Source organism: Lathyrus oleraceus, chromosome 3 (assembly GCF_024323335.1).
Source record: "Lathyrus oleraceus cultivar Zhongwan6 chromosome 3, CAAS_Psat_ZW6_1.0, whole genome shotgun sequence".
Classification (NCBI taxonomy): Eukaryota; Viridiplantae; Streptophyta; class Magnoliopsida; order Fabales; family Fabaceae; genus Lathyrus; species Lathyrus oleraceus.
The window spans coordinates 213,582,110-213,609,562 of record NC_066581.1 but is presented as its reverse complement, the minus strand read 5'-3'; the positions used below and the strand labels follow the sequence as shown (position 1 = coordinate 213,609,562).

General features: G+C 39.3%; 4 protein-coding genes across 6 annotated transcripts; 3 read left to right on the top strand and 1 right to left on the bottom strand.

The window, feature by feature from the left end:
• Positions 1–445: 445 nt before the first annotated feature.
• LOC127126396 (calmodulin binding protein PICBP) lies at positions 446–5,362 on the top strand. Of its 2 annotated transcripts, XM_051055321.1 has the most exons (3): positions 446–600; positions 695–924; positions 1,175–5,362. In XM_051055321.1, exons 2-3 carry the CDS (start codon positions 736–738, stop codon positions 5,063–5,065), a joined length of 4,080 nt encoding a protein of 1,359 aa, XP_050911278.1. In that variant the 5' UTR covers positions 446–600; positions 695–735; the 3' UTR covers positions 5,066–5,362. The 2 variants fall into 2 exon arrangements, with proteins under 2 accessions (XP_050911278.1, XP_050911277.1); XM_051055320.1 differs by having other exon boundaries at positions 463–924.
• A 1,538-nt stretch (positions 5,363–6,900) lies between these two features.
• On the top strand, positions 6,901–9,986 carry LOC127126395 (UDP-sulfoquinovose synthase, chloroplastic). Of its 2 annotated transcripts, none has more exons than XM_051055317.1 (3): positions 6,901–7,094; positions 7,318–8,367; positions 9,260–9,986. In XM_051055317.1, exons 2-3 carry the CDS (start codon positions 7,333–7,335, stop codon positions 9,653–9,655), a joined length of 1,431 nt encoding a protein of 476 aa, XP_050911274.1. In that variant the 5' UTR covers positions 6,901–7,094; positions 7,318–7,332; the 3' UTR covers positions 9,656–9,986. The 2 variants fall into 2 exon arrangements, with proteins under 2 accessions (XP_050911274.1, XP_050911275.1); XM_051055318.1 differs by having other exon boundaries at positions 7,086–7,237.
• Positions 9,987–10,698: 712 nt separating this feature from the next.
• Positions 10,699–12,132, bottom strand: LOC127130491 (uncharacterized). Its single transcript, XM_051059491.1, has one exon. It carries the CDS (start codon positions 12,130–12,132, stop codon positions 10,699–10,701), a length of 1,434 nt encoding a protein of 477 aa, XP_050915448.1.
• Positions 12,133–16,108: 3,976 nt separating this feature from the next.
• On the top strand, positions 16,109–17,041 carry LOC127130490 (uncharacterized). The gene has a single exon (XM_051059490.1). It carries the CDS (start codon positions 16,109–16,111, stop codon positions 17,039–17,041), a length of 933 nt encoding a protein of 310 aa, XP_050915447.1.
• Positions 17,042–27,453: the final 10,412 nt, after the last annotated feature.

The window sequence follows — 27,453 nt, the reverse complement described above, 5'->3', positions numbered from 1 at the left end:
TTTTTTACCCCATCAAAGATACCAATACTAGACGTTGGTAGTTCTTTTCAACAAACTACTGATTCTAATCCAACCAATGTTAATCATCTTATTATAAATGTATTAATAAATAAAACTCATTTTATTATAAAAAGTTAATAAAACTAATCATCAAATAAACACTTCTCTAGAAGAAAAAGAAAGTTATCTATCAAATCATAATTGATTTGTTTCCACGGTAAGGCAATTGACCAAAGACCATTCCAATTCAAACGCAATAAAATGCTTCTTCTCCTCCCTCCATACTAGTCAAACACTTTTTGGTCCCATTTCATATTTTCTTATCTTTTGACACGTTCAATTCACAACCCACCCATAGTAACAATCGCTTCAAATTGCTTTTACACAATTAATTATTATTTTAATTTTTTTAAAAATATTTTTTTAATTATTTATTTTAATTATTAGATACAGTTACAGCTCAAGAAAACAAAGACATCTGTACAAGTCTTCAAGATTCCATTTTTACAACTACACTCTCATCTCATCATCAACTGAACAATAAATAAACAAGAAAAACCAATAGCATTTCTCAAGCATCCTATTAGAATTCATAATCAGGTGCTATTTTTTTCCCTTTTAATCTCTGAATTCAACTGTAAAATGATTAATCAAAAAGCTGAGATTGAATCTCAGCCTCTGATTGAAAACATAGGAAAATTGGAATCCAAGAAGAAACTAAAGAAAGTTAGATCAATGAAAAAGCTTCAGAGATTGTCAAGCAGAGGAAGAGGAAGAAAACCACAGTATGATCTTCATAGCCTCTCAACTATTTCATCTGTTGACTCAGAAACTTCACAGCATCAAACCCCAATTGAGGTCACAGATTCATCACCCAATTATATGAAAGCCACAAGTAGCTCTCATGCAAAGGATAGTTTTCAGGTAGTTTTTGCTGATTCTGAAAATTGAGACATTTTATTTACGCAATTGGATTGTGTTTTCGATCGCGGAAATTAGTTTGCTGTTCGAATTTTGATATGCTAGAGACTATAGTGCTTATCTACTAAATCATGTAATGTAGATCACTAGCTGTTTGATAAAATTCCGCTAAACATTTTATCTGAGTAGCTTAAGTTGGTGGGGAGAGGAAAAATAATTGATAAATAGTTATGTTGTTTGTTGCTTATGTCAGATTAAACAAAGACTTGTTCGAAACAAGACTTTAACAAGAATGAATACTTTGAAACTGAAGAGAAGTTTGACTAGAAAGTTGTCCGGAAAGACTGAACAAAAGAGGAAGCTGAAGTCATCAAGATCGATCAAGCTCGCAGCTGTCAAGGGATCTAAATCAACAACAAGGGTAAATTCTGAATCTATTAATGGAATTGATGGCGAGAATGGGGAAAGTACGAGTGATGCTGGTAATAAGACTCGGAGAGTTCTTACTAGAAGATTAAGCTTGAAACCGATGAGGATTTCGGCAAAACAAAACAATTGCAAATCGAAGAATTCTTCGGTGGACTCGAGTTTGCTTAAAGCTACGTGTTCTTCCATTATTAAGGATTCCCATTTCCCTGATCGTATTGAACACCCGCAAGAGGGAAGTGGTTCTCAAGGAGTATCGGCTGTTAGGGTTTGTCCGTATACTTACTGTTCACTTCATGGTCATCGTCACGGTGATTTGCCTCCGTTGAAGCGGTTTGTATCGATGAGGAGACGTCAGTTGAAGACGCAAAAGTCTGTGAAGAAGGACGGGAGATCAAAGCAAATTGGTAATGCAAGGAAAGCCACTCAGAAAACCAAAACTGTTCACAATGAAGATGGCGACTCTCACTTTCAGAATGAGAAAAATGTGGCAAGAGAATCATCGCCTTTTAAGCCTCGCGATACTCCACCATCCACGGTTAATGAAGGTGATACTTCAACCAAAGGCAAAAATATGGAGCCAGATTATGAAGTGTTGCAGAAGAGTTTTGAACAAGATGTTACTACTACTGGCGTGGCATATGCGGTGCAGGAAAGAGATCAGAAATATATAAAAAAGTGGCATTTGATGTATAAGCATGCAGTATTAAGTAACACAGGTAAATGTGAAAATAAGCTTCCCTTGGTTGGGAAAGAAAAAGAAGGTAGAGAGGAAGATAATGAAGGAAACAACTCTTCTTGTCACAATTGTAGTGAAACAGATTCAGATATGGATGATGAAAAGAAGAATGTAATTGAGCTGGTGCAAAAAGCATTTGATGAAATTCTTCTCCCTGAAGTTGAAGACTTTTCCTCTGACAATCATTTAAAATCTAGAGGCAATGAAACTGATGAGCAACTCTTAGAAAAGAGTGAAGGTAAGATTGAAGATAGGAATACCACAACTTTTGCAGAATCTCCTAAAGAAGTACAGAAGATGGAGAACAAAACAAAAAGCTGGAGCCGCCTCAAAAGGGTAATCCTCTTGAAAAGGTTTGTAAAGGCATTAGAGAAAGTAAGAAACATCAATTCAAGAAGAACAAGAACATTGCCTTCAGATGCCAACTTCGAAGTGGAAAAAGTTTTTCTTAACCACCAAACAGCAGATGAGAGGAAAAAATCGGAGTGGATGCTTGACTATGCACTTCAAAAGGTCATTTCTAAACTTGCACCTGCTCAAAAACAAAGAGTGACACTTTTAGTAGAAGCTTTTGAAACAATTCGGCCAATTCAAGATGCTGAAAATGAACCGCAGTCTTCTGCGACGGTGGAGTCTCAGGCAAACCCGATTCAGTCACTTGATGCTTCCTCAAATCATAGCAAGGAAGAAATAAACGACGGAAAGGGTTTTGAGGTAACAGAAAGAGCAAGGGTAGACAAGAATATGGCTGCATTTAAGAAAATTGACGAAAGTGCTACTGTGGAATCAACATCAACAGATGTAGTCAAGTTTCCTGATTTCAATATTGGGATATTGGAGGAGGAAGTAACAATCAAAGGCAAAAACAAGGAGCCAGATTACAATGTGCTGCAGAAGAGTTTTGTGCAGGAAGAACCTAAACATGGTAGTAATATTTCTGGTCTTCCATATGGAGTGCAGGAAAGAGATCAGAAATATATAAAAAAGTGGCATTTGATGTATAAGCATGCAGTATTAAGCAACACAAGTAAATGTGAAAATAAGCTTCTCTTTGTTGGAAATGAAAAAGAAGGTAGAGAGGAAGATAATGAAGGAAACAACTCTTCTTGTCACAATTGTCGTGAAACAGATTCAGATATGGATGATGAAAAGAAGAATGTAATTGAGCTTGTACAAAAAGCATTTGATGGAATTCTTCTCCCTGAAGCTGAATACACCTCTTCTGATGATCATTCAAAATCTAGAAGCCATGGTTCTGAAGAAGTACTCTTAGAAAAGAATGAAGGTAAAGTAGAAGAAAGGAATGCCACAACTTTCAAAGAATCTCCTAAAGAAGCACAGGAAGTGGAGGAGAGCAAACCAAAAAGATGGAGCCATCTGAAAAAGTTAATCCTCTTGAAAAGGTTTGTAAAGGCATTGGATAAGGTTAGAAACATCAATCCAAGAAGACCAAAACAATCTTCTTCAGATGTCAACTTTGAAGCGGAAAATGTTGTTCTTAACCGCCAAACAGCAGAAGAGAGGAGAAAGTCGGAGGAGTGGATGCTTGACTATGCACTTCAAAAGGTTATTTCTAAACTCGCACCTGCTCAGAGACAAAGAGTGAGGCTTTTAGTAGAAGCTTTTGAAACGGTTCTGCCATTTCAAGATGCTGAAAATGAACTGCAGCCTTCCGCGACAGTGGAGTCTCAGGAAAATCCAATTGAATCACTGGATGCTTCCACAAATCATAGCAAGGAAGAAGTAAACGAAGGAAGGGATTCTGTTTACTCTGCTAAGACATTGCTTGGAAAAGTTTCATGTTCTAATGACAGTACTATAGAATTTTCCGATAAAGCTAGTGAAAATCCAATGCATGAACTTTGCAATCCTTTTGAACCAGTGGAGAATATATGCAATTGTCAGGAGGAGGCTCCAACCAATCGAATAGTCGATGAAGTTCCAGAAGATTTGGTTTCAGATTTGAGTACAGAAAATGCGAGTATCAGATCTGAGTCGCCTGAGAAATATTGTGAAACCAAGAATGTAATTGGTGATAATAGTGAACAATTTTCTTTGACTAAAAGCTTAGTCCTAAATGGTCTTGTGAGATCTCTGAAATCTAATTTGGTTGGCCCAGAAGCACCGTCCAACCTATTAGATGAACCAACAAGAGACAGAAAAGTTATGATTGAAAAAGATCAGCCGGGAACATCCGAAGCTCCTACAAGTGCTGTTGTAGAATCTGAGACTCCGGTAGAGAAACAAGGCAACACAGGGCTATGGTTCATGGTGTATAAGCACATGGTATCAGATATAACTGAAAACAATCCCAAGACATTAACTGATGGGCCAGATGAGAAAGTGTCAGAGTATGAAGGTAGCATAACAAGAGAAAATTCTGTCTCTTATGAAAGTACACCTGTTAGTAGTCCAGATATGCACTTCAAGGATCATGCTGTAGCAGATGCCGAAGTTGAACTTCGACAGATTGAAGCCATCAAGATGGTAGAAGAAGCAATAGATTCCATCCTTCCAGACAGACAGCCACTTTCTGACAATAACACAATTGACAGAACTGAAAAAGTGTACAGTCAAGGCTTGAACCAAAAAGAAGAAACGATGGAATCTGGGAATGGAATAGCCAAGCAACAAAAAGAAGAATCATTATCAAAGGAAGGAGACAGACCAAAACAGAAATTGTCTAGGAACTGGAGCAATCTTAAAAAAGTGATAATGCTTAGGAGATTCATCAAGGCATTGGAAAAAGTTAGGAAATTTAACCCAAGAGGGCCTAGATATCTACCATTAGAACCTGATTCAGAAGCTGAAAAAGTTGAATTGAGGCGTCAAGATATGGCAGAAAGAAAAGGCACAGAAGAATGGATGCTTGATTATGCACTTAGACAGGTTGTGTCCAAATTAACTCCAGTTAGGAAGAGAAAAGTGGAGTTGTTAGTCGAAGCTTTCGAGACAGTCGTGCCAACCGTAAAAAATTGAAACTGGCTAAATACAAGAATAGCTTTGTGTGTAAAATTCATTCGTGCCAATTTCAAACAAGCTGATAGGTAGAGATATGCTAAACTACAATTGAGGAGCTGATTTAGTGTTTGAATCTAAATGTGCAGGCCAACAATGAAATGGATTTGATCACAAATTATAAATCCACAATCGTATGAGATGATTATGCAGTTTATTGTTTGTGGCAACATTGTGTGAGACTACATGATACTAAATGTTTTGTGTACAATCTTATAGATAAAAGCATTGAATGCTTGATTTTTTTGCTTGTTGTGATGAACACATTTGAATTTGTTTATATATTTAGTCATGCTATGCTATACAACAAAGCTTGATCAGTTGATCCTATTAATTGTCACGGGTTAGCTGTTAGTCGTTACTAGTGACATTTCATAGAAAGAAAAGTGAGTCCATGGCTCTAATTGTTTGAGTTCGTTTACACTTTTAAGAGAAAAAAATCTTCTCACATTTTTGCTATTAAATTCGATGACATGTATATTTTTAAATTATATATAAGTTTAAAAATGAATATTTTATCAATTTTCAAGGCAAAATAGTAAGAGATTAATTATTATGCATTGTCGGTGTAAAAAGTTTTACACTGTCGATGCATCACAATCATCCGTTTATATTATTTTTTAAGTGGTTAAAATAAAAGTCAAACATTTTAAATAAATCAATAGTTGTGATTATATATCAATTAAATTCAATAGTAAAAGGTTATTAAAATTGTTTAAATTTAAAATAGAGTGATTAACTAAAATAAAAAAGTCAATTATTTTATATTTTCATTCAAATAGCTTAGTCTTATGCACTTTTATTATGCATTTCTTTTATGATAATTTCACAATTAATTTACAAAATGAGATAGAAACACATTCAATAAAATTTAATTTTTTCTGGTTTTCAATTTTTTGGAATGATGAACAATTAAGTAAAATAACTTAAAGATTCAATCAGTTAAGGATAACATTTTTACTTCGAATTACTAACTGTTATTTTGAGAGGCATAAAAAATTAAGTATATCTATTTTACCAAAAAATTGATAAAAGTTCAAGCTGTACTCTTAATAAAAAACTGATAAAATCTTATATCAAATTTTTAAAAATTCGGTAAAATGCAAAGTTTTTAAGTTACTCGTGAAAAATTAATATAAAATTTTTAAACAAACTATAAGATTTTGGTGCTTTCCAATTAGTTTTAGAGGGAATTTTTTATTAAAATATTAAAATATGAGAGAGGGTAAAAATAAGGGTTTAATGGTGATACAGTGAAAGTGAAAGTGTAAAATAGTTTTACATTCTCATCCAATAAAAATATATTATTTCAGTATTTTAAAATTTTTAGTCCAACTTGACATGCATGGTCGTCATTGGTTGACAGTGTAAAATAAATTTACACTGTCAGTGCTTCATCCCTTTTCTCTAAAAGTAAGAGTTTAATGGTGATGCACTGATAGTGTAAAATAGTGTTACACTGTCATCCAATAAGAATATATCATTTTGTCATGTCATATCAGTATTTTAAAATTTTCAGTCTGACTTGGCTGAATGCATGGTCGTCATTGGTCGACAATATAAAATAAATTTACACTGTCAGAGCATCATCCTTTTTCTCTAAGGATAGTGCACTGTCAATGTAAATTATTTTTACACCATCCTCCAATAAAATTATAACGTTCTGTCATGTCATTCTAATATTTTAAAATTAAACATGTGTTTTGGTGGGATGCACATCTCTAATTGATTCAAAATTTAGAAATATTTTATAGAGGCTAGATGCATAAGAAACATTTTAGACAATATGAAAAATTGGGGTGCAAGTTATAATTAAGGCCAGGACAAATTCTCCGGAAACAAAGAAGAAAAAGGATATTCTTCTGAACCCCAATAGATACCCAAATATGGCACTGTAAAGAGGTTTATCCAGAACCCGCATGGTTAATAATATCCATTTCACCCTTCACTTCACTCTACACTAACTGCTTCAGTTTTGCACTCTCTCCAGGTAATCAATCACTTTCCAATTCATATTGTTCTTACACTTTGATTATCATCTTGTGTCCTCTTGTTGATTTTTAATCACACAATTGTTGAGTTTAAATGCTTCATTTTGGTAACTTGTTCTTGATACACAAATTTGGGAATTAGGTTAGCGAGTATGCAATTATTATTATTTGCTCGATAAACTAATTGAAATGCAAATGACTGGATTTTAATTCTTGTTTCAGGAACCTTTGATCCAGATGGCTCAATTGCTATCATCTTCTTCTTCCTTGAGTTTCTCCGCTATAAATAAACCGAATTTAAAACCTTTTAACCAATGCTCAGCATCATTTTCTAACAGAGTTGGTTGTAATTATTCTTCCAGAACTCGATTTAGGCGTCTTTTCTTGCGAGAACAGAAGCCAAGTAAACGTTTCGCAGTTGTAAATGCTGCGACCGTTTCAACCGGGCAGGAAACTCCGGTTCAAACTAATTCCGGTGAGCCTTTTAAACCGAAGAGAGTCATGGTCATTGGTGGAGATGGATACTGTGGTTGGGCAACTGCCCTCCATCTTTCTAACAAAGGTTACGATGTTGCCATTGTTGATAACCTTGTTCGACGCCTTTTCGATCACCAGCTTGGTTTGGATTCTTTGACGCCGATTTCCTCCATTCAGGATCGTCTTCAGTGTTGGAAATCGCTCACCGGGAAAAGTATTGAGCTATATGTTGGTGATATATGTGAGTTTGAGTTCTTATCTGAAACGTTCAGGTCTTATGAGCCTGATGCTGTTGTTCATTTCGGGGAACAGCGATCTGCTCCTTACTCTATGATAGATCGGTCGAGAGCTGTGTATACTCAGCAAAACAATGTTGTCGGGACACTGAACGTGCTCTTCGCTATAAAAGAGTATAAAGAGGATTGTCATCTAGTTAAGCTTGGGACAATGGGTGAATACGGGACTCCGAATATTGATATTGAGGAAGGTTATATTACCATTACTCACAATGGAAGAACAGACACTTTGCCGTATCCGAAACAAGCTAGCTCGTTCTATCATTTAAGCAAGGTGCATGATTCACATAACATAGCTTTCACTTGTAAAGCTTGGGGGATTCGGGCGACGGATCTGAATCAAGGAGTAGTATATGGAGTAAAAACAGACGAGACTGCAATGCATGAAGAGCTGTGTAATAGGTTTGATTACGATGCAATATTTGGAACTGCGTTGAATCGGTTTTGTGTTCAGGCTGCTGTTGGTCATCCACTCACTGTATATGGTAAAGGAGGCCAGGTAACATACCGATCTCTGTTTATTTCTTATTGATAAGTGGAACATTTACACTACTGGTGTAGAATTGAAGAGCTTAATGGTGAAAAAAAATTAACATTAACTGTTTTAAATATTTATGAAAACTATATTTACCTCACATAATACAATTTATTTATATGTGGTTATTGATATTGACATGCTGTGACAGTTAACGACACCTTTGAAAAATGACATGTCAGTGTCGGACACGGACACTGACACTTGTGATTACGTTCAGTTTATTCATTTTTTAAATTATTACCGGTGTCAACATGTGACTGTAGGTGCCATGTCCGTTGTTCTTCTCTGTGTCCGTTCTTCATAGCTTACTGCCATTACTCCATTGTTTCATTGATAAGAAAGTTGTTTTATCAGTTAATATGAGATTTACATAGCAATATGTTGGATACTGCAAAAATTTGTTATTGGAAATGGCCAACTAGTATATGGTAATCCACATGGCCGTCTTAAGTTTTCGGAGGTCCTGAGTAGATTAGCCACAATTTGAAAAACAAAATATGACCCTATTTTGTCAAGGTTTAACCGTGACAAATATTTTACGATACCTTATTTAGCCATAGTTTAAGCGTTTCAAATATTGGACCCTGTGCGTTAGCTCACTTTGCACGTCCTCAAAGACGGCCCTAGTAATCCAACAAGTAGGAAGTTCTTTCTGCAGGTCTTGAAATTTAGTATTCATGTGACATGATCACTGAAATCAGTTTTTTAATAAGCAGTGTAATTAAATACAATCCAGGATCACTTGCACTTGTCTCTTCATTCATTTGCACTTGTAATTTGGGGAATTGATCTGTGTAAATCTTGGCAACTGATTATTATTTTTTGCATGTATCATGTAATGCACATATTTCAGACTAGGGCTTTCCTTGACATAAGAGATACAGTCCAATGTGTTGAGCTTGCGATTGCGAACCCGGCCAACCCTGGAGAATTTCGAGTCTTCAATCAATTTACGGAACAATTTAAAGTGAGTGAACTAGCCAGCATTGTTACAAAAGCTGGCGAGAAGCTAGGTCTTGATGTGAAAACCATATCAGTTCCTAACCCAAGAGTGGAGTTAGAAGAGCATTATTACAATTGCAAAAACACTAAACTAGTTGATCTTGGACTAAGACCACACTTTCTTTCGGATTCCCTCATCGATTCACTTCTCAACTTTGCGGTTCAGTATAAAGACCGCGTTGACACGAAACAAATTATGCCTGGTGTTTCTTGGAGAAAGGTTGGGGTCAAAACAAAAACTATTTAAGCTTATGAAGGTGTGTTTTTGGCTGGTGTCGTAATCTTATTCTGCATAATTTGGACTCTTCTGGTGATTAGATTGTGCTGAATTGCATTAAATGTTTCAAATTGGCTTTTGTATACCACTAATCTAGCATTATCCATATGTAGAATAGATCCTTGGAGTTTGAAAGTGCTTTTCCTAGAAAGTCATGTGTTGTGTACCTAGGGACTGTTCTTGTGTTCACTGTTACCATTTGGGCTACAATAACTGTGCAGTGATGCTATTTATTTTGTTGTTTATATGTATTATAAAAATAGGATAATGCTTTATATATTATGTTATATTTGTTTAGGTACATCTTGGACTCTATATATAAAACGAGTAAGGTAGTATTTAAGTTTGATCCTTGAATGAAATAATTTTTCGACAAATTTTATTTATCTTTGATAAATCTCCATATTGTGATACCCATTTTTAATCAAGTAAATGAAGGGTAAACAATGATACCAAAAAAGAGGAGTTAAATTAGAAAGAAGACTATTAGTATGGGAAATGGTCTGGGTGACTTTCCTGTAGAAAATGAAATGAAATGTAAACCAAAGTTGCCAAAGTTACTGAAACCTTGTCCATTATTATGTGTCTTGATTCGTCTGTATAGAAAGGAAAGGAACGAAAATTTGAATGCAAATCGCCATTTTATTAATGATATAAAAACTTCTTGAAAGATAAAGGAGGTCCTACAACATGCCACTGTGCCTTGGACAGAGCACATGGTTTTGTCTAAAATAATAAAATTACTTTTGAAAAAATTGGGATACTTCCACAGCCTTCCAGTTCGTCAGTTCTTCATTAGGTGCGACTTGTCGTATCTAGCTAGACACCCCTTCTTCACGAACTTCATCACTGATCAACGCCACCTGGTTGCCAAAAATGTGGCTAGCGCTGGTGAACGTTTCTTTTACAGAAGGAATCTGCTCTTTGTCGTGTTGGTTACCAGTTTCATTTGATGACGGGTCGTACCCTAAACCAAACTTGTCCCGCTTCTCTTGCACTTCCACCACTTTGCCCTAGTCTTGAGCATTTTCACTTTCCATAACAGCCTTAGCTCCTTGCCACGAGGCCATGAACGGTCCTGATTTCGGGGTCTCCAATGTCTGCTGGACGACCATCACATTTACCACTTCCAAGGATTGGAATGGTGTCTCGGTTATCTCGCCATCCACCTCGATATACCAGAAGGATGTTAAGTGGCTAACCAAGATATCCTCCTCTCCTCCAATCACAATCATCTTGTCATTTGTAATGAATTTTAGCTTTTGATGTAAAGTGGAAGTGACGGCGCCTGCGGAGTGAATCCATGGTCTCCCAAGTAGGCAACTATAACCGGGACGTATGTCCATAACCTGGAATGTGATATTGAAAATAGTTGGGCCTATTTTGATCGGTAAGTCAACCTCCCCTATCACTGCTCGTCTTGAGCTATCAAATGCCTTTACAATTAGAGTGTTGGGCTTCATATTCGACCTTTCCATTGGTAGCTTTATCAAAGTGGTCTTCGGCATGACGTTCAGTGAGGAACCTATGTCTACTAATACCCTTGATATGCATTTCAAGGAGATATGTAGGGCTTTGTTATGGTTCTTTCCCTCGACCGACAGTTCATCATCGTTAAACCCCAAATTTTTTCCAGTGGTTACACAAGCTATCACATCGTCAAACTGTTCTATCATTATGTCTTTCGTGATATGTGTTGCGCTTAACACTTTCAACAACGAGTTCCTGTGTGCTTCTGAGCTGAGCAACAAAGATAACATGGAGATTTTTGAAGGTGTTTGATTCAATTGGTCCACCACTTTATAATCACTCTTCTTGATTATCCTCAGAAATTCCTCGGCCTCTTCACGAGTGACTGCAGCTTTAGGAGACATGTGCATTTCTTGCATTTCTTGATTAGGGACGGGGATCTGGACAGTAACTTCCTTCCCTTTAGCTTTTGTAGAAGCATCAGCAGTCCTTGGCGCGAACACTCGACCACTACATGTCATTCCAGCTGTCCCCACGATCGAGGTGACATTTGGTTCATTGATCACCAAGGGTTGGTCTTTCTGCCCTTGCTTAAAAGCTCTGGGCTGATATATCCACGAGACCGCCTTCTCATCTTCATATGCAAACGGTGCCGGAAACTCTATCACCAATGGGCTTATAGGGATTTCCATATTAACCTCATCATAAGGGATGTCCACCACTGCTATCTCTTCCTCGCTTTTGCTTTTGACACGACGATTGATCTGCAACTCGCCTTGATCCAACATCCGTTGTATAAAATTCCTCAAGTTTTTATCGTTTTCTTCATCAACTAGCTCCTCTGGGATTAGACCACTCTTTAGCAGCTGTGTTCCTATCATGGCGATAGGGGTTTGAATTTCTTCAACCTTAAGAATCAATTCACCCTGATCACTCTCCTCAATGGCACTGACGGAAGCATCCCCATGTGTTGGCATGGGATTGGTGTTCACGTTCGGGCGTCTCGGAGTGAAGGTGACAACCTTTGCTTCAATCAAGTCTTGTACCCGATTTTGAAATGCAAAACAATTCTTCAGGGTATGGCCGGGCGCTCCCATGTGAAATTCACAACGAGCGTTAGCATCATATCCGGGTCGGTATGGAAAAACAGCCGGTTTTAGCTCCCTTAATGTCAAAAGACCCTCATTTTGCAGATATGGGAATATTTTGCTATAAGGTACGGGTAGAGGGTCAAGCTGCCTTCTTGGGGGCCTTGGCTTGAATTGCCTTGGTGGCACGGTGTTCTGTTGTTGACGATGTTGTTGATGCTGTGGTTGATACACTTGTTGTTGCTATATTGGTTGTTGATAAGGTATGGGTACTACGGCGGCGACCTGGCCATATGAAGCCTGCTGCTTCCCCTTATAGCCTCTGGATATAGCGTTCGTATCACCTTCTCTTTTCTTCTGGGAGCCTTCAGAATACTTTTTCGGTGCGCCAGGGGCTGCCACAGCTCCTGGAATCTTTCCATCCCTTAACCCTTTTTCTATGTGATCTCCGATTGTGACTAGATGCGCAAAGTCGGACGCTGCACTACTCACCAATCTATCAAAGAAAGGATCCTTCAGTGTGTCCACAAATATTCCAGTCATTTCTTTTTCAGATAATGGTGGCTCTACCTGAGCAGCCAACTCTCTCCATTGTTGGGCGTATTCTTTAAATGACTCCTTTTCTTTCATGGCCATCCCTTGTAACTGCATTCGGTCGGGCGCCATATCTAAGTTATATTTGTATTGACGGAGAAATGCGTCAGCCAAATCTTCCCAGCTTTGAATCCGCCCTTGCTCTAGGCTCATGTACCATCTTAGAGACGTTCCACTGAAACTGTCTTGGAAACAGTGTATAAGCAGTTTGTCATTTTCAGTATGGGCAACCATTTTCCTAAAGTACATTACCAGGTGACTTCTTGGGCAAGTTTGGCCTTTGTACTTCTCGAAATCAGGAGTCTTAAATTTAGCCGGGATGACAAAATTTGATACGAAACGCATATTTATGGCAGCGACGTCGAAGATATTATTCCCCTCTATAGCTTTGATCTTCTTTTCCAAGGCGCGAAGCCTATCCGCAGCAGGATCTGGAAGTATCTTAGGCTTCGGTTGATCAGGCACATAGAAAGCGTCGTACGGGTCATCTCCCATTTCGGATCCATAATGAGCAGACGCATCAGAGGGCTCTGCACGATCCCCATCCCCTTTGTTTCCTACCGGGATATGAACCAGACTCTTCTTGGCGTGGATGAAGCTCTCGTCTTGTTGGGCCAATCCTGATGTTCTATCATTCTCCCTTGCCCTAGCTTCTGCATCCACTACCCTCTCTCTTTGGGCGATTGCTAGCATTGTTTCTAACAGTTGATCCATTTTCTCTTGGATCGCAGTGATGTCTGTCCTCATGGTAATTTGGTTAGCCTCAACTTGCTCTAACGTCATCTTGTAGTTGCTTCGCATCTCGTATCGGTGTTGATTAGTCAGCATTGTTGGATAAAGGGTAAAAAAGGTTGGGTAAGTTTTTTTTGAGTTTTTATGAAGCGTGATGCATAATGAGGATGCGAATGTTATGCATATTTTATTTTCAGGGAATCGTTCGAGTTTCATTAGTTGTTAGCAATTCGGAGAAACAAGAAATACTTAGAATAACAATAATGGAGTAATTTTAAACATCATTCATTCAAGTACATAACGTAGGGGTCCAAAAGGCCCTAGTTCAAAATACATTGTCAAAGGAACAAAATATAAGACATAGGAAAATTAAACTGTAGGCTTTCTGGCTTGGAGTTCTTCTAGTTCTTCTTCGAATCTCTTTAGCAATCCTCTACAGAGCAAAATGAAACTGATTATGGCTGGAGGAGTGCTATCTTCTTTCAACTCTTCAACCGCGTCTCTTAACTTCCATGGTAATTCTTTAGCCGCCCAATTACAGAACCCCACCAGCCCATCGAGCTTTGCACGAAACTTATCCCTATCTCCTTGCAAGAAGTCCATGGTCTTCTTAAAGGATTCATAATCTTCAATCACATACTCTCGTTCCTTCAACCATATGGAGTTGTCTTGGTGTAATGACTCTAGCTGGCTCTTCCAATAGCTGGCAGACTCTTTTGCGTCTCTCACTTCTCGACATTTCTCCTCCCATATTATGGGTGAAACCCTAGAGGCTTCGGTGGCTATATTCTTGAGTTGGCGTTCTTGATCCGCTTCAGCCTTTGCATGACGAACAGAAATGGTGAGTTCTTTTATCTGAGCCCCAAGTGTATCTCTTATTGTCTTATTTTCCTTTGTGGCCAGATGCCACCAATGCTCATTGTCCTGACATTCCTTCTGGGCTTGTCGTAACTGACCCTTAAGAGTATCTAGACAAAGGCCAGCTTGTTCTAGTCCCACTTTGATCTTTTTCCTCTTATGCTCCTCTTTGTTAAACTTTGCCACATATGCTTGAAGCTGTACATCCTTTCTCTCAAGCTCCCACTTCATGGTGTTTTTCTCATTGATGACTTGTTGGAGTTTTAACTTCAACCCTTCATTTTCTCTTTCTAATTTTGCCATGGTGGTCTTGAGTTCATCCACTTCTTCAATAGGGATATGGGTGAGCTTAGGTTCAGGAAAAGGTATAGGTGTCCGAGTGACGAATGACATTTTGATCATCTCCACCCTTTCCTTTACCCAATGAAAATATGGTTCTTTTGTAATCCCATTAGCTCTCCTCAAATCAGCTCTCCCTTTTCGATTGACATTCTTCCAAGCCTTTCTGATTCGTTGGAATAAGCCAGGATTCTCAACCCCGAAGTCAAGCAACAAGAAAGCTTCCAAAGACCTTGCCTCTGGAGGGCCTTCCCTTGGGTACCCAAGCTGTCTTAGTGATAGAACCGGGTTAGAATTTACACATCCTTGAGTTCCAATAAGTGGTAGATTAGGGAAATCTCCACAGCTGAATATGATGTCCCTGTTGATGTATTCTTTGGAATACCAAGAAAGATCTTCGGATCGGAGCGACCCCAATCTTTGAGGCCAACTAGCATCTGTCCATTCTACCCAAACACATGTCTTCGGAAAATGCTCAAGAAACCACTGATATAGTAAAGGAGCACAACAAGCAATCATTCCTTTCTTCTTGGTGTAACTATGGCTCATGTAATAGTAAACATCAGCTAACAAGGTGGGTACTGGGTTTCCGGTGAGGAAGACACAAATAGAAGCCATGTCTATGAAACCATCCATATTTGGGAACATGATGATGCCATAGATAGCCAACGCAATAGCGGAGTAACAAGCGTCCCAACTTTCTGCTTTTAGTAGGGTATGAGCTCTTTCCAAGAGAAAGCTTAGCGAAAATCCTTTGGTATTCCCTTTGGTCTCTAGGTTAGCCTCTACTTTCCTTTCGTCCATGTGAAGCGTGCTAGCAATGATCTCAAGGGACAAAGATTCATCTATCCCTTCAAACAGTGGCTTATTCTTCATAGGAATCCTAACAAGACGCTCGAATTCTTCCAACGTTGGTGCTAGTTGGAAATCTTAGAATGTGAAACATCTTAAAGGTAGGTCATAGAATTGGGCCAGAGTGACTAAAGTTGTATGGTCCACTCGTTAGTTGAGGATGCTGAGTAGATTGCCATAATTCTTCCCAAAATTGATTATGTATACCGGGTGCATTTGGGAGACCAGGTCACCCAAGCTTCTTAGATCGGGATCTTTAAACTTGAAAGATTAAATATTTCTCTTGCTTGATTCCATGCTTCTTGAATTCCTGTAACTTATGATACTCAGATTCCTTGGAAATAAAATAATATGAATGTCATGAAAATGGGGATGGTTTCGAGCCTTCAACTCCTCTCCTCGATTATTCAAATAGTTGTCATTTCATGACATTCATATTATTTTATTTCCAAGGAATCTGAGTATCATAAGTTGCAGGAATTCAAGAAGCATGAAATCAAGCAAGAGAAACATTTACTCTTTCAAGTTTAAAGATCCCGATCTAAGAAGCTTGCGTGACCTGGTCTCCCAAATGCACCCGGTATACAGAATCAATTTTGGGAAGAATTATGGCAATCTGCTCAGCATCCTCAACCAACGAGTGGATCATACAGCTTTAGTCACTCTGGCCCAATTCTATGACCTACCTTTAAGATGTTTCACATTCCAAGATATCCAGCTAGCACCAACGTTGGAAGAATTCGAGCGTCTTGTTAGGATTCCTATGAAGAACAAGCCACTGTTTGAAGGGATAGATGAATCTTTGCCCCTTGAGATCATTGCTAGCACGCTTCACATGGACGAAAGGGAAGTAGAGGCTAACCTAGAGACCAAAGGGAATACCAAAGGATTTTCGCTAAGCTTTCTCTTGGAAAGAGCTCATACCCTACTAAAAGCAGAAAGTTGGGACGCTTGTTACTCCGCTATTGCGTTGGCTATCTATGGCATCATCCTGTTCCCAAATATGGATGGTTTCATAGACATGGCTGCTATTTGCGTCTTCCTCTCCGGAAACCCAATACCCACCTTGTTAGTTGATGTTTACTATTACATGAGCCATAGGTACACCAAGAAGAAAGGAATGATTGCTTGTTGTGCTCCTTTACTATATCAGTGGTTTCTTGAGCATCTTCCGAAGACATGTGTTTGGGTAGAACAGACAGATGCTAGTTGGCTTCAGAGATTGTGGTCGCTCCGATCCGAAGATCTTTCTTGGTATTCCAAAGAATACATCAACATGGATATCATATTCAGCTGTGGAGATTTCCCTAATCTACCACTTATTGGAACTCAAGGATGTGTAAATTGTATCACTAAGACAACTTGGGTACCCAATGGAAGGCCCTCCAGAGGCAAGGTCTTTGGAAGCTTTCTTGTTGCTTGACTTCGGGGTTGAGAATCCTGGCTTGTTCCAACGAATCAGAAAGGCTTGGAAGAATGTCAATCGAAAAGGGAGAGCTGATTTGGGGAGAGCTAATGGGATTACAAAAGAACCATATTTTCATTGGATAAAGGAAAGGGTGAAGATGATTAAAATGCCATTCGTCACTCGGACACCTGTACCTCTTCCTGAACCTAAGCTCACCCATATCCCTATTGAAGAAGTGGATGAACTCAAGACCACCATGGCAAAATTAGAAAGAGAAAATGAAGAGTTGAAGTTAAAACTCCAACAAGTCATCAATGAGAAAAACACCATGAAGTGGGAGCTTGAGAGAAAGGATGTACAACTTCAAGCACATGTGGCAAAGTTTAACAAAGAGGAGCATAAAAGGAAAAAGATCAAAGTGGGACTAGAACAAGCTGACCTTTGTCTAGATACTCTTAAGGGTCAGTTATGACAAGCCCAGAAGGAATGTCAGAACAATGAGCATTGGTGGCATCTGGCCACAAAGGAAAACAAGACGATAAGAGATACACTTGGGGCTCAGATAAAGAAACTCACCATTTCTTTTCGTCATGCAAAGGCTGAAGCGGATCAAGAACGCCGACTCAAGAATATAGCCACCGAAGCCTCTAGGGTTTCACTTATAATATGGGAGGAGAAGTGTCGAGAAGTGAGAGACGCAAAAGAGTCTGCCAGCTATTGGAAGAGCCAGCTAGAGTCATTACACCAAGACAACTCCATATGGTTGAAGGAACGAGAGTATGTGATTGAAGATTACGAATCCTTTAAGAAGACCATAGACTTCTTGTAAGGAGATAGGGATAAGTTTCGTGCAAAGCTCGATGGGCTGGTGGGGTTCTGTAATTGGGCGGCTAAAGAATTACCATGGAAGTTAAGAGACGCGGTTGAAGGAAGATATCACTCCTCCAGCCATAATCAGTTTCATTTTGCTCTGTAGAGGATTGCTTAAGAGATTCGAAGAAGAACTAGAAGAACTCCAAGCCAGAAAGCCTGCAGTTTAATTTTCCTATGTCTTATATTTTGTTCCTTTGACAATGTATTTTGAACTAGGGCCTTTTGGACCCCCTACGTTATGTACTTGAATGAATGATGTTTAAAATTACTCCATTATTGCTATTCTAAGCATTTATTGTTTCTCCGAATTGCTAACAACTAATGAAACTCGAACGATTCCCTGAAAATAAAACATGTATAGCATCCGCATCCGCATTATGCATCACGCTTCGTAAAAACTCAAAAAAAACTTACCCAACCTTTTTTACCCTTTATCCAGCAACGCTGACTAATCAACACCGATACGAGACGCGAAACAACTACAAGATGACGTTAGAGCAAGTTAAGGCTAACCAAATTACCATGAGGATAGACATCACTGCGATCTAAGAGAAAATGGATCAATTGTTAGAAACAATGCTAGCAATCGCCCAAAGAGAGATGACAGTGGATGCAGAAGCTGGGGCAAGGAAGAATGATAGCACATCAGGATTGGCCCAACAAGACGAGAGCTTCATCCACGCCAAGAAGAGTTTGGTTCATATCCCGGTAGGAAACAAAGGGGATGGGGATCGTGCAAAGCCCTCTGATGCGTCTGCTCATTATGGATCCGAAATGGGAGATGACCCGTACGACGCTTTCTATGTGCCTGATCAACCGAAGCCTAAGATACTTCCAGATCCTGCTGCGGATAGGCTTCGCGCCTTGGAAAAGAAGATCAAAGCTATAAAGGGGAATAATATATTCGGCGCCGCTGCCATGAATATGCGTTTGGTATCAAATTTGGTCATCCCGGCTAAATTTAAGACTCCTGATTTCGAGAAGTACAATGGTCAGACTTGCCCAAGAAGTCACCTGGTAATGTACTTCAGGAAAATGGCTGCCCATACTGAAAACGACAAACTTCTTATATACTGTTTCCAAGACAGTTTAAGTGGATCGTCTCTAAGATGGTACATGAGCCTAGAGCAAGGGCGGATTCAAAGCTGGGAAGATTTGGCTGACGCATTTCTCCGTCAATACAAATATAACTTAGATATGGCGCCCGACCGAATGCAGTTACAAGGGATGGCCATGAAAGAAAAGGAGTCATTTAAAGAATACGCCCAACGATGGAGAAAGTTGGTTGCTCAGGTAGAGCCACCATTATCTGAAAAAGAAATGACTGGAATATTTGTGGACACACTGAAGGACCCTTTCTTTGATAGATTGGTGAGTAGTGCAGCGTCCGACTTTGCGCATCTAGTCACAATCGGAGATCGCATAGAAAAAGGGTTGAGGGATGGAAAGATTCAGGAGTTGTGACAGCCCCTGGCGCACCGAAAAAGTATTCTGGAGGCTCCTAGAAGAAAAGAGAAGGTGATACGAATGCTATATCCAGAGGCTATAAGGGGAAGCAACAGGCTTCATATGACCAGGTCGCCGCCGTAGTACCCATGCCTTATCAACAACTAATACAACAACAACAAGTGTATCAACCACAACATAAACAACATCGTCAACAACAGAACACCGCGCCACCAAGGCAATTCAAGCCAAGGCCCCCAAGAAGGAAACTTGACCCTCTACCCGTACCTTATAGCCAAATATCCCCATATCTGCAAAAGGAGGGTCTTTTGACATTAAGGGAGCTAAAACCAGCTGTTTTTCCATACCCACCCGGATATGATGCTAACGCCCGTTGTGAATTTCACATGGGAGCGCCCGACCATACCCTGGAGAATTGTTTTGCATTTCAAAATCGGGTACAAGACTTGATTGAAGCAAAGGTTGTCACCTTCACTCCGAGACGCCCGAACGTGAATACCAATCCCATGCCAACACATGGGGATGCTTCCGTCAGTGCCATTGAGGAGAGTGATCAGGGTGAATTGATTCTTAAGGTTGAAGAAATTCAAACCCCTATCGCCATGATAGGAACACAGCTGTTAAAGAGTGGTCTAATACCAGAGGAGCTAGTTGATGAAGAAAATGATAAAAAAATGAGGAATTTTATACAATGGATGTTGGATCAAGGCGAGTTGCAGATCACTCGCCGTGTCAAAAGCAAAAGCGAGGAAGAGATAGCAGTGGTGGACATCCCTTATGATGAGGTTAATGTGGAAATCCCTATAAGCCCATTGGTGATAGAGTTTCCGGCACCGTTTGCATATGAAGATGAGAAGGCGGTCCCGTGGATATATCAGCCCAGAGCTTTTAAGCAAGGGCAGGAAGACCAACCCTTGGTGATCAATGAACCAAATGTCACCTCGATCGTGGGGCCAGCTGGAATGAAACATAGTGGCCGAGTGTTCGCGCCAAGGACTGCTGATGCTTCTGCAAAAGCTAAAGGGAAGGAAGTTGCTGTCCAGATCCCCGTCCCTAATCAAGAAATGTAAGAAATGCATCTGTCTCCTAAAGCTACAGTCACTCGTGAAGAGGCCGAGGAATTTCTGAGGATAATCAAGAAGAGTGATTATAAAGTGGTGGACCAAGTGAATCAAACATCTTCAAAAATCTCCATGTTATCTTTGTTGCTCAGCTCAGAAGCACACAGTTTGACGATGTGATAGCTTGTGTAACCACTGGAAATTTTTTGGGGTTTAACGATGATGAACTGTCGGTCGAGGGAAAGAACCATAACAAAGCCCTACATATCTCCTTGAAATGCATAGACACTATACTATCAAGGGTATTAGTAGACACAGGTTCCTCACTGAACGTCATGCCGAAGACCGCTTTGATAAAGCTACCAATAGAATGGATGAATATGAAGCCCATCACTCTAATTATAAAGGCATTTGATGGCTCAAGACGAGCAGTGATAGGGGAGGTTGACTTACCGATCAAAATAGGCCAAACTATTTTCAATATCACATTCCAGGTTATGGACATACATCCCGGTTATAATTGCCTACTTGGGAGACCATGGATTCACTCCGCAGGCGCCGTCAGTTCCACTTTACATCAAAAGCTAAAATTCATTACAAATGACAAGATGATTGTGATTGGAGGAGAGGAGGATATCTTGGTTAGTCACTTAACATCCTTCCGGTATATCGAGGTGGATGGTGAGATAACCGAGACACCATTCCAATCCTTGGAAGTGGTAAATGTGATGGCCGTCCAGCAGACATTGGAGACCCCGAAATCAGGACCGTCCATGGCCTCGTGGCAAGGAGCTAAGGCTGTTATGGAAAGTGAAAATGCTCAAGACTGGGGCAAAGTGGTGGAAGTGTGAGAGAAGTGGGACAAGTTTGGTTTAGGGTACGACCCGTCATCAAATGAAATCGGTAACCAACACGACAAAGAGGAGATTCCTTCTGTAGAAGAAACGTTCACCAGCGCTGGCCATATTTTTGGCAACTAGGTGGCGATGATCAGTGATGAAGTTCGTGAAGAAGGGGTGTCTAGCCGGATACGACAAGCCGCACCTAATGAAGAACTGACGAACTGGAAGGCTGTGGAAGTACCCCAATTTTTTCAAAAGTAATTTTATTATTTTAGACAAAACCCTGTGCTCTACCCAAGGCACAATGACGTGTTGTAGGGCCTCCTTTATCTTTTAAGAAGTTTTTATATCATTAATAAAATGGCGATTTGCATTCAAAATTTTGTTCCTTTCCTTTCATTTTTCTATTACAATAAAATGACATCAATTTTTATGCACACACTTTCTAAATAAACTGCATAAATAATAACATGTAGAGACACCACCGAGATCATTGATAACGACACTGATAGGGTCTGACATGATTTTGATTGTCCAATCTACCAAGCTGAAGACGAAGTGGGGGAAGATTGTGAACTCCATGAAGAGTTGGCCAGATTACTCAAACAAGAAGAGAAGGTCATTCAACCACACCAGGAGGACATCGAAGTTATCAATATGGGAACAGAAGAAGACAAGAGAGAAGTAAGGGTAGGCGCCGCGCTTTAAGATGCAGTGAAGACAAGATTGACAGAGCTCCTCCACGAATATGATGATGTGTTTGCATGGTCATACCAAGATATGCCCGGATTAGACACTGACATTGTGACCCACAAGCTTCCCCTTAAAGAAGAATGCTCTGCCGTCAAACAAAAGCTAAGAAGAGCTCGACCGAATATGGCTCTCAAGATCAGAGAAGAGGTGAGAAAGCAGTTTGACGCCGGTTTCCTGGAAGTCGCTAAGTACCCACAATGGGTTGCCAACATTGTACCGGTACCGAAGAAAGATGGGAAAGTCCGTATATGCGTAGACTATCGAGACTTAAACAGAGCTAGTCCCAAAGATGATTTCCCATTACCTCACATTGATGTATTGATGGATAACACAGCTCAGTTCTCTGTATTTTCCTTTATGGATGACTTCTCTGGATACAACCAAATTAAAATGGATCCCGAGGACATGGAGAAGACCACGTTCATTACCCTTTGGGGCACCTTTTATTACAAAGTGATGCCGTTTGGATTAAAGAACGCTGGGGCAACATATCAACGTGCTATGGTGACTATCTTTCATGACATGATTCATAAAGAGATTGAGGTGTATGTTGACGACATGATTGCCAAATCCCAGACAGAAGAAGAGCACATCACTAACCTGGAGAAACTGTTTGCTCGTTTAAGGAAGTTTAGGTTGAGACTTAATCCTAACAAATGCACATTTGGGGTTCGATCTGGGAAGCTTTTAGGCTTTATTGTAAGCCAAAATGGAATTGAAGTAGATCCCGACAAGGTCCGAGCCATTCAGAACATGCCTGCACCGAGGACTGAGAAGGAAGTTCGTGGTTTCTTGGGAAGACTGAATTACATCGCCAGGTTTATCTCTCACCTTACTGCCACATGTAAACCAATATTCAAGCTTCTAAGGAAGAATCAAGGCGTGAAGTGGAATGATGACTGCCAAACAAACTTCGATAAAATCAAAGAATACTTACAAGAGCCGTCGATTCTAATGCCCCCTGCGGAAGGGAGACCTCTCATCATGTATTTAACAGTGCTTGACGAATCCATGGGTTGTGTATTGGGACAAACAGATGAGACTGGTAGAAAAGAGCATGTCATATATTATTTGAGCAAGAAGTTTAATGATTGCGAGACCAGATATTCATTACTCGAGAAGACTTGTTGTGCACTCACATGAGTCGCTAAGCGTCTCAGGCAGTACATGCTAACTCACACGACTTGGTTGGTATCTAAAATGGATCCCATCAAGTACATATTCGAGAAACCAACTCTTACCGGTAGAATTGCCCGATGGCAGATGTTGTTATTAGAATACGATATTCAATATGTTGCACAAAAGGCAATCAAAGGAAGCATATTAGCAAACCATCTTGCTCACCAACCGTTAGAGGATTACCAACCTTTGAAGTTTGACTTCCTAGATGAGGACATCATGGTTGTCAAGGATGCTGAAGACTCCGAACGAGAGGAGAGTCTTGACCCAAAAGCAGGCTGGGCTCTCATGTTCGTCGGTGCCTCAAATGCAATAGGCCATGGAATTGGGGCAGTGCTGATGTCTCCCAAGAATTTCCACCTGCCGTTCACCACAAAGCTTTGTTTCACCTGCACAAATAACATGGCCGAGTATGAAGCTTGCATACTACGTTTGGAAGAAGCTATTGAGTTAAAGATCAAGGTACTAGAAGTATTCAGGGATTCCGCTCTAGTGATACATCAGATCATAGGTGATTGGGAAACAAGACATGCTAAACTAATTCCATACCGGGATTACGTGCTGAAGTTACTCCCAAAATTCGACAAGATCACTTTCTCTCATATTCCTCAAGAAGAGAATCAGATGGCAGATGCCTTAGAAACATTGGCTTCCATGTACAAGTTAATATGGCCCAACCATCAGCCTCACATTGAAATTAGGCGTTTTGATGAACCCGCGCATTGCCTAACGACAACAGAAGAGCCAGATGGTAAACCCTGGTTCTTTGATATCAAACAATATCTAGAGAAACAGGAATACCCGGCAAAGGCCTCTAGCCTTGATAAAAGGACCCTCCGGAGGCTGGCATCGAAGTTCCTTTTGAATGGGGAGGTATTGTACAAGCAGAATTATGACATGGTTTTGTTGAGGTGTGTGGATAAACATGAAGCTAATTAGCTTATGAAGACAATAACCATTAGATACGAAGACACAACTTGATTAGAGGGACTGTGAACTTTCTAGAAAACACTCCTTCAAATAATCAAGAGCTTCGTACCACCATTAATAAAATAGAATTTCTTATGACATCTTAAATATTTTTAATGCATTTCTTATGACATTTTAGATATTTTTAATGCATCATGTGAATTTTTACAAATGTCTCTGATTCTGGATATTTATCTTCGGACGCATCCATCACACATTCAACAAAGACTATTCTGAGTTACATTTTTGTTTTGTTTATTTTATTCTAGGAATGCATCTCCAGAATGATTTTGGAGTTATATATCCCCGGAGAGACATACCGGTATCAGAATCAATAGAAAAATAATTTTTCAAAATGAAATTGACATTCATAACATAAAATAAACATTACAATGATGATTTCAACATAAACTACAATATTATATTTCAATACTCCAGTCGATGCTTGCACATTTTCAGAATATCTTTGATCAATCTTTGTAGTGCCACTTCCAACTCGAGCGAAACTTTTGTTTCAAAACGGAAATACGTATTCCACGTAGCTCTAACATCCGCTTGCGTATTGAGCTCAAATTTGATGAACTTAATTTTCCCTCCGTTGTCAATCGACGATGAACGATACTCGAGCTTCAAAATCCTTTGTTTGCCTCCGTAAGGTAGGAGATAATGAATTTCGTCTTTGATATCTACGAGGGAGGTGAAATTGATGAGTTTAAACATTCGCCCGGGTGTAGAGTCAGAGAAGGAGACATTTGCGATATATCAATGAATGTTTATTTGTGACATTTGAGACATTTTCAGTTTGTGCGAAATATAACATAAGAGCACTTAAAATTATAGAAGGAAAAGATAAATATGGACCACTCATTAACTGACATATTGATTTTGGAGATATATCTTCAAAACCGCACCCTATTATCTTGTTTCGGAGATACATCTTTGAAACTTGTCCTGAACCAGTTTCAAAACAGAACACTAAAACATAACCTATTTTTTCATTGACAAAAACACAAATGTTGTCACAGGGAAGATAAAAAATGCATAAAGATAAAATATGAACAAAAAGTGAATATATAACGCTTAATTTATATCTAAATACAATTACATACAATTATTTGTCCGATTAAACAAGAAATTAAAAAGAATCAAAGCATATGTCACCGGCTAAATCTATAGGCGTTACCCCCTTAGAGTTTTGTGTATTTGATTCTTTTTCAATGTTGTTCAATCTCTAGAATTCTTGCACCATTTTCATAAAATGATTCAGCCAAGTCTCGACTTTTATGGTTGAATGAGCCGTCCACTCTGGTGATGTAATTGGTATATGGCATCACGGTTTCAAGTAAAGTTGAACAAAATGAGTTGATTTTGAAAGCATACACATGATACGATCATTTAGATTTTGGGGTGAGGCGGTGCACAGTGGGAAAAAGGTTTCCGAAAAACCGTAGTGTGTCAGGTCAACATACACTCTATCATACACACATGCTATTACGTGACCCATTTCAGGGAAGCACATCCATTTTGCCTCTGGTGCCGGACCACTCAAGCAAGGAACAAGAGACTCATAAACCACATCGAATTTTTCTTTCTTTTCGTACAACCGTATGTATGATTCTTTATGCATCTTCAACTTTTGGATAAGTTGATGTCGGACAAATGTATGACTATCTTCTTCTTTACCGAGTAAAATTGAAACAGCTCGGTAACCGCAATTACCCTCCCCCACAACATTGACGATCCACTCGATATATTTGTGTATAAAAATCAGCATCTCGTCGATGAATGGAATCTTCGGTGGAAACAGCGTCGGAGGTGGTTTGCTAATGCAAGCGACTTTGACAACACTTTTTATAGATTTGGAGTCGGTGAGTCGGGAAAAACTTTGTCAATATGTTCAAAATATGAAGGAGACCGTGTAGTCGAATTTTCATTCGGTGTAGGCTTCATTTTCTTTGGAGCACATTTTATTTTTACGGTTGAGAGGGAGGTTTCATGTCAGTGGTTTCCGGATATGCAATCTTCCTTAATTGTTCTTTGATGTGGAGTTTCATGTTGCCATCGGCTTTCAAAAATATCCCTTGCATTACTTCCCATTCGGTCAAAATAGAGATATTCGATTTATCGTCATCCATGCATCCATCATCATCAAACCTAAGTCTCTTCCAATGAGTGCAAACCTCATCCATTCTTATTGGGTCGCCAAGTTTCACCTTTTTAGCAATAACACAAGCACATGGGATACCATAAGTTTTCACAATTGTGCATTCATACTTTGCGCTATCGGAGCCTACATTATCAACTCGTTTAGCCTCGTGAAAAATATAGTTCAAAGCCGTCCGAGAATTGTTACCAACCAACTGAGAATATAACGATTTGTATTTAAATCCGTGTTCAAAAACTGTGATGCTCCGACCAAATGTTGTTTGTGTCTCATTATACTGATTTTGAATCTTGTGGTTCACGAAGTCCCAATCTCTACACAAATCCCCCTTACTACTTCTCAACCAATTTTTCAAAGTAGCATGGCCAAACCCAACTCGGTTAGTTGTTGTATTTCTTAGGTGTCTAACATTATCAGTCCACACACAAACTATCTTCTCCTTCACCTGGTCAAAAATTCTGCTATCAACATATTTCAACAAATCTAAATACTTTTCACATACTTTCCTGAAATGAATAACATAATCGAAATATAGTTCTTTTGTGGAAGGATTTATTATACGATTACATGCATCTCCGAAATTATGGGCGGCATTTTGAAATTTACATCACCCTAGATCTTTGAACATGTAACCACAAACCTTAAACGAACAATCATATTTTCTTGTACCAATGTCGTCTCTTTTAAAATCTCGGAGAGGAGTTATATATTTCCTGCTTCTTTCGCAAATCATTGTCACAAAAGTGCATCTTCTATCCGAACCATTATCGGACCTTCCGATAACCATACCAAATCCAAGTTTAGAAGCCTTCATACGAATCCATTGAAGCATTTGATCACTGGATTCAAACTCTTGCTTGTATTTAAAGTCGTTGCCAACATCTACTGCCTTCACAACACCACCTTGGACATTCAGAGAAATAACCACACCTTGGACATTCAGAGAAACAACTTGTTTTGAGAGAACATCGGAGTGCACCCTATCTAATGAAAACAATTAAAACCATAACATAACATAATCGCTACTACTACTACAGAATGACTTCGAAAGCAATAACCACATTATGATTGAAATTTTGTTTTTATGGGGACAAATGTTGGACCAGATGCTTAAGCAAG

Bases quoted from the DNA above. Each gene is read 5' to 3' on its own strand.
- LOC127130490 (XM_051059490.1), top strand. From the start codon at position 16,109: ATGAAATCAAGCAAGAGAAACATTTACTCTTTCAAGTTTAAAGATCCC.
- LOC127130491 (XM_051059491.1), bottom strand. From the start codon at position 12,132: ATGCCAACACATGGGGATGCTTCCGTCAGTGCCATTGAGGAGAGTGAT.
- LOC127126395 (XM_051055317.1), top strand. From the start codon at position 7,333: ATGGCTCAATTGCTATCATCTTCTTCTTCCTTGAGTTTCTCCGCTATA. The intron at 8,368-9,259 runs GTAACATACCGA...CACATATTTCAG, and splicing joins TATATGGTAAAGGAGGCCAG to ACTAGGGCTTTCCTTGACAT.
- LOC127126396 (XM_051055320.1), top strand. From the start codon at position 643: ATGATTAATCAAAAAGCTGAGATTGAATCTCAGCCTCTGATTGAAAAC. The intron at 925-1,174 runs GTAGTTTTTGCT...TGCTTATGTCAG, and splicing joins ATGCAAAGGATAGTTTTCAG to ATTAAACAAAGACTTGTTCG.